The 7,242-nt window shown below is 38.8% G+C and overlaps 1 protein-coding gene across 1 annotated transcript; it reads right to left on the bottom strand.

The window, feature by feature from the left end:
* Nucleotides 1-408: 408 nt before the first annotated feature.
* On the bottom strand, nt 409-6,973 carry NDUFA4 (NDUFA4 mitochondrial complex associated). Its single transcript, XM_008148694.3, has 4 exons — nt 6,819-6,973; nt 5,779-5,867; nt 5,015-5,075; nt 409-634 (listed from the first exon to the last, which is right to left on the bottom strand). Exons 1-4 carry the CDS (start codon nt 6,858-6,860, stop codon nt 578-580), a joined length of 249 nt encoding a protein of 82 aa, XP_008146916.1. The 5' UTR covers nt 6,861-6,973; the 3' UTR covers nt 409-577.
* Nucleotides 6,974-7,242: the final 269 nt, after the last annotated feature.

Raw genomic sequence — 7,242 nt, 5'->3', positions numbered from 1 at the left:
GAGCTGCATGTGGCTCACGAGCCGCAGTATGCTGACCACTAATCTGGACAGTCCTTCTGCTGTTCGGTCTAATTAGCATATTAGCTCTTTATTATATGATATACAAACTCAAGAAATCCCTTCAATTCTAATATTTATTTCCCATACCCTAGTAATAAAATTCAGAGAACATTTTCAGCATTAAATAGTGAGACAGTCTTAGCCGGGTGCTCAGTGGTTAGAGCATTGGCCCATGAACTGAAGGGTACCTTGGTTGTGGACTCGATCCCCAGCCCCAATCAGGGTATGTGTAGGAGGCAACCAATTGATGTGTTTCTCTCCCATTGACCTCTCTCTCTCTCTCTCCAATCTCTCTAAAAATCAATGGAAAAAAATATCCTTGGGTGAGGATTAACAACAACAAAATAGTGAGACTTATCAAGTTTCAAATATTTATTGATCAGTGTAAACCCCAACACAATACACCAACATGATTTTGTGCATTTGGAGGGGAAATGTTTCCTGGTTAAGTGGAAAATTGTGCGGATGGCTTCTGGAAGACCTTCATTTTAAGCAGCTTTATAGTGAAACCTTTCATTTAGAAGTCTGGACCTTCTTTCTTCAGTTTGCTGTAATCTACATTCACTGAGTAGAACTTGAAAAAGAAAAAAGATATTTTACATTAATCTATCAAATACACAGAGATGGTACAGAAGTTTTAGAATTATTTTTATTCAGCTTTCTATAGTAAAGATAACAGACATGATTTTTTAAAGAATGTTTTTAAATTTAACTTTATTGCTGAAAGTATTACAGATCTTTTTTTCCCCCCACTGACCCCTCTACCCCGCTCCCTACTCCCGCCCCCTCCCCAGGCCTTTAACAATGTGAAAGTCATTCAAAGACACTAAAACTCCAGTTCTTTAATAATGATTTTGTAAGGTCAAAATATTGAGTCTACCACAGAAGAGCAGTATTAGTATAATCTGTTATTCAGAAGCCATAAGAAATTGTTTCCTAGGGGATAAGAATTCCTTACGATACATACTTCCAATTCTTAAATTTTTACTTCCATATCCACTAAGTATACAGATGAATCTCCTATCATCCCTACTTTGGTTAGCAAAGTTTTGTAAGTTAGATCGGAGAGATTCATAACAACCAAGATAAACTAATAATATGGTAGTTTTATTGTATAGTTTACATAACTTTTTCGACAGAAATTGGTTTGCCTTGATGGCTTTTTTTTTCTATTACTTTCCTAACCCAGACTGCATCAATATCAAACTGACCCCTGACCCCCTCTGGTACAAAAACTTTTAAATAGTACTGTGCTTTTGCTTTTAAATAATACTGTATTTAAATAATATTGTATATTTGGAAATTTTATAATTATACTCTAATTTTAGAAATCTTACTATGATTGCTTAAAAAAAAAACAGCCTCTAACTCTCAATAACTTTTCTTTTTAATGGTTCATGTTGTTAACTGCTCCACACTGAGTAAACATTAGAATTTGTAAGTAAGCCAAAATAAGGCTATAATCTTGAGTTTACTCATTCTTGTGCCAAAAACACTGAAGAGTTGTGCTATAATTACTTGAAGACTACATAAACCCCAGAAAAACCAAAATTACAGAATTATTAACATGTTCTTCAGGGATTTTAAGCAAGAAGCTCATAAATCTGTATCCATTATTTCTTCAAGCTCTTTGCTTTATTTTTCCAAACATACCCTAACTTTTTTTAATCTAACTGAAATATTCTTATTTGACTTCTTAAAAAAAAAAAATTCCCATGTAGTAAAGCTTTTCCTTGAGATACATTTGAGATACATAGACTTTCATAAACAGAAAAGTATGAATGAGCCCTAAAAAGTTTTCTTTGTGTTGACATATTCTCTTATGAAGCAACTGAACCGAAATGAGTTAAAGCTGTGCTATCCCTAACAAAATATTACAGGATCATTTATAAAAGGAACTGCAGGTTATATATTAAGAAGAAAATAAACTTTTGTTGGGCTCTTTTAATAGAAACCAGGCACTGTAGGCAGAATGCTTTATTTATCTTAGTTAATTATCACAACCATACTCATTCTTACTTTATGAAAGAGGCAATTGAAGACCAAGTTGCCAAACACTGAATAAGCAGGATCAAGCTCCCACACCCATGCAGAGTGGGAAGTTCATGGTATTGTTGCCAATTTTCTCAAAACTAAGCAGGCTTCTATTTGGTTCCATGTGCCAGTATCAAAATTTCATTGAAGAAATTTTCAAGTCTGCTTTATTTTTCAGCTTCCATGTCGCCATTCTTTTTCTCAATTTAATGGTGGCCACCATGAAGGTCTTTGAAACAGTTGGGAAGGCACAACATATTCTGATCTTGGTTTTGGCTGTTTTATTCAACTGAGAAGTGTTGCTGGGCCTTTGATGCTTAAATCCCATTTCAGTACCCTCTCTGGTTTGTATTAGTTAGCTTTTGCTGGATTGTAAAGTGGAACAAATAACCTGTGGTTTATAACAATGGTTTATTTTAAATCCCTCACATTTCATATCACTTACAAACTGACTGCCCCAATGTTCTCCTCATTCAAATCCTAGTAATCCTTAGCTGTCAACTGTGGTTTCATGATAAGTGGAAAACAACAATTAGAGCAACCACACACTGGTTCAGAAGTGGCAGATATCACACTGCCCCTCACTTATGATTTGCCAGAGCAAGTCATGTTGCCAACCCCAATGTAGGCGCACCATAAAAACAAATTCTCTTAGGTGAAGGGCAGTGAATGGCAGAATAATCTAGTCTACCTCACTGTTTGGGTTTAGAAACAGTAGTAGGCTTTGTTCACTCTCGGCTCACTAGTTTCTGGACTGGTCCCCTTTTATTTATTCTTGCAGATCATCCTATTCTTCTACATGCTCATCTCTTGGTAAATATAGCTAGCAATAATGGCCCACCAATATCCTGTTTTCCAAAATCTTTCTATTGCAGCTCTTCAGGTACGTGGTCCACCTTTCAAGTACAGCAGGTGACACTTTACCAAATATTTTGCCATTATATGACTCATCTTTTCAGTTTCTAATCAGTGTCACAGCCACTCTCAGCCCATTCTATGCTACACACAATAGCTTTCTGTTGTAGCAAGTTCCACTTCCAAACTTCCATGGCCTCATACTGGCATGTGTTATCGTGTCCCAGAACGCTGGCAACTGGCTTCATTATCAGAATCACCTTGGGAGCTTTATGCACTACACATACCCAGAGACTCCAATATATTCTTTGGTGGAAGGATCAATACCTGTGTTTTTTTGTTTTCTTTTTTGAACTTTATTGAGTGTGACACAATTTTCTCTAAAATGGACTTGATTTAAACAATTCGTAAGAGAGAAAAATAAAACATGATGCCTGTTTATTATTTTATTGAGGCAAAATTTAACACACAGATCAGATGGCTCACTTCAGCTCCACCGATGCACTCTTATTTGTTCCTTTAAGGGAGATCTTTTTTAAGAGATTTGGAAGCCAAACTGAGTTCAAAACTTAGAATCAGCAAAGAGTGATAATTAGCTTAAAGGTTCCTGCTATCAGTAATGATAGTATCCACCTCCATTATGGAGGTTTATCTCCTAAGGGGTTTTAGACACACACTGGTCAGAGTACCTCTTCTTGAAAATGCTTAAGTAAACTGCTATTTCTCTTTTGATGAAGCAGTCTGGTATAGCAGAAAGTGCATGGGTGAGTTATATACTTTAAATAGGTAAATTGTACGGTATGAAAATTATACCCTAATAAAGCTGTTGGGCTTTTCATTTTGTTACTTTGACATTGCAAGGGTTTGTTTTTATATACAAAAATTTTACACATAAGGAAGGTTATGTTTGGGGAATCAATAAATGGTCTCAGATTTACAAGGACATATGGACCCTGAGGGTATTATACTAAGAGAGGTAAGTCAGAGAAAGACAAACACTATATGATATCACTTACATGTGAAATCTAAAAAACGGAACATATAAAAACAGAGTAGAATGGTGGTCTCTAAAAGGTGGAAGAATTGGAAGATGTTTAAGGGTATAAACGAAACTAGTTGATAAGTAAGTTTTGGAGACCTAAAGCTCAACACAGTGATTACAGTCAACTATATTATAAATTTCAAAGTTGCTAAGAAACTAGATCTTAATTGTCCTCAACGCAAAAGAAGAAATGATAATTGCATGATGTCATAAAAGTGTTAGTTCATGCTACTGTAGTAATCATATTGCAATATATCAATGCATCAAATTAACACATACAAACTTACACGATATTATATGTCAATTATATCTCAAAAAAGTAAGTAAATGGTCTCAGTCCATGAAATCATTCTTTAGATCACTCTCCAAAAAAAAAATGTTAAGTTTATCTAGAAGGTTCATGGTAAAATTTCAGTTTCAACTGACTTCCATTTGTTCCTACTAATCTTCACATGAAATATTTCAACCACATCAACAAGGAAGAACAGCTAATGAAAACATCCACTAGATTAGTGCGACTCAAAGCGTGGTTCATGGATCAGCAGTGTCAGCATCACCAGAAACCTTGTTATAAATGAATATTCTCCATCACCACACCAGAGCAGCTGAATCAGAATCTCGGGGGGGGGGGGGAGGGGAAGGGGTTGGGAGCTAAAGAATCTGTTTTCACAAATTCTCCAGATGGTACCTATGTACACTGAAACTTGAGAAAAACTACACTAGACGAAGAAATATGAAAATGGTAAACAAGAGCTATACTATCGCTTCTTTCTTCATTAAATCAGTAGAATTGAGACATTATTTTAATTTTACATCCAGAGTCCAGTCTGTGAATAAAAATCCTTAGCAAAAAATACTTATTAGAAAAATATGCCATTTTAATTTCACAGAACAATCTAGCAGCTCTTCGAAGTTCTTTATAATTAAATTTTGGTTGTACATCCAATTTCAAAAACAACTACTCCATGAGAAAATTTACTAAAACACACTTTCCAGCAATTCTGAAACAATTTTGTAGCTTACCTTGTATTGCTCATTGGGAGCCACTTTGTTCCAGGGTTCTGGGTTATTCTTTTTGTCCCAACTAAAAAATAAGACATTATAATCGTTATAGCAATAAAAACTACTTAAAATGGTTTCCTACTTCTTTAAAATCTAATGTTTTGAATAGATCTCATTTATTAATAGGTGAAGTATGGTGTTGTTTTCATTATAAAGTTGAAATGGTGATTGGATCTGTGATAAGCAATCCCATGTTATCAATTAGATATAAGATAAACACAGAGCCTCTTGGGACAGTTGTCCTTGTCCCTATCCCTGGCACAGGAAACTTTATACTTGGTTGTTTTCTATTTCATCAATGAAGTGTTATATAGAAAAATGCATAAAATAACAATGAATTGATGTTTTTTCCTTGCCTGTTGTTTTCCAACTTCAACAAACCAACCAAAAACAAAAACAAAAACACCATGTTATTGTGAGAAAGCAGGCTAAAAGCATTTACATGTACCAGCAACCCTGATTAAGCATCTTACAGAAACAATTATCTCAATCTTTACAAGATAGGTATTAGCAGTTCTCCTCTATCAATGAGAAAATGAGACTCAGAGAAATTTACATGATCTCATGAAGCAAGAAAATTACAACTGCAGACTGGGATCTGAACTCACTGTATGGCTACAAAACTCAGGTTCTTTCTATTACTTCAGGCTGCCTCCCCAGAAAGACTGTGGCTCCTAAACCAGATGAATAAACCACCCAAGTTCCAAACGTTTTTAAGTGCTTACCAGACATCTGGATTGAACAATGCCAGCCGTGTGACATACAGCACTGCTCCAGTACCCCCGGCTCCGATAAATACGAAGAGGGGGATCAACTAGAATCAAACACAAAATAGACGAGAATTAACAGTCATCTTCGAATACCTAGACACTGACAATGGAAAGGCTACGGTAGTTTCTACGTGTTGATTCCCAAATTTCAAATGGCTACTTTTCAATTCAGTCTTTAAAAAACATGTGGTCTACGTCACCTCTTTATCCATCATTCCTAGTAAATTTCCCAGCCTGAAAAACAAGCTCTTGACAAATTACCTAAGCTTGCCTCGATATGTACGTTATGAAAAACACACTAAACAGCCGGGATGAGCAAACAGCAACACACCGAGACAAACATTAGCTTTAGGCACAGCCTCTGCAAACATACTGCTACCAACTGGATTTAGGATAACGATGAAAGACTGTGTAATTGAGTTTTTAAACCACAGTACGCTGATGTGCAGGGGTGTGGGGGGGGGGGGGGGGAATGAGATTCAAAATAATTTAACTGCAATTAAACTCTGCGTTCTCCAACTCCCCACAAGGTCAAGGCGTCCAGACAAATTGAGGATTCCAAGATCCTAGGCCCCCATCTTTGCCACAAGGCCTGGTGACGCAATGCAGTGTGTCCAAGATCCTTCACAGAGAGCACAGAACAACGGGTAACGCAAGCTTCGCTGGTCTCTAATGCACACAGCACACAACCATCCCTCTTGGTCCCAGCCACCTGCAGGAGGGCGGGGCCGCCAGCTTATTCCACACTCACTAGTCTGTTTACTTTCCTCCAAGGTACCCGTCCCCTTCAGCCGGCCAGCTCCCCCAAAAAAAACCACAATGCACAGCGTGGAAGGTCAGAGACCAAGGGCCTGGCGTGACCAGCAGGACAGGGCAAAGTGAGGCCAGGCCCAGCCTCAAGGAACGAAGGTGGCGACCAGGGAGGAAGCTGCCAGGGACTGAGGCAGCCGCCGTCCCACACAGGACAGGCCACGAGGAAGGGGTCACGAACTTACGCTGGGGTGCTTCTTGGCCTGGTTGATGATCTGGCGGAGCATGGTGGCGGCAGAGGGCACGGAAGCAGGGGAAAAAACAAACACGCAGCGCCGGCAGCAGGTACTCAGTGCACCGAGAGTGAGCGGACGCCCAAAGTCACCCAGGACCTCCTACCTGAAGGACCCCTGGCTCGGGGGGCACCCTGCGGCAGGAGGCCCGGATGCGGCTGTCCATAGCAGTGCCTGCCTCCCCCCAGCGCCTCACGCGGCTGCACTAAACTGACCAGACCTTCAGCGTCCACTCAAAGGGAAGCATTCTTATCCCTGTGCAATGTGTATTCCCAAAGGGTGATTGCTTTCCGTCAAAACTGGAACACTTGTATCGACTAGACAGGCACTCTCTCAGGAAGCCACGCGTGAGGCGGCGGAGGCGGCCGGCGGACGG

The sequence above is a fragment of the Eptesicus fuscus genome, chromosome 14, assembly GCF_027574615.1.
Source record: "Eptesicus fuscus isolate TK198812 chromosome 14, DD_ASM_mEF_20220401, whole genome shotgun sequence".
Classification (NCBI taxonomy): Eukaryota; Metazoa; Chordata; class Mammalia; order Chiroptera; family Vespertilionidae; genus Eptesicus; species Eptesicus fuscus.
Note: the sequence above shows the minus strand (reverse complement) of the source record. Positions and strands in the feature narration are given on the sequence as shown.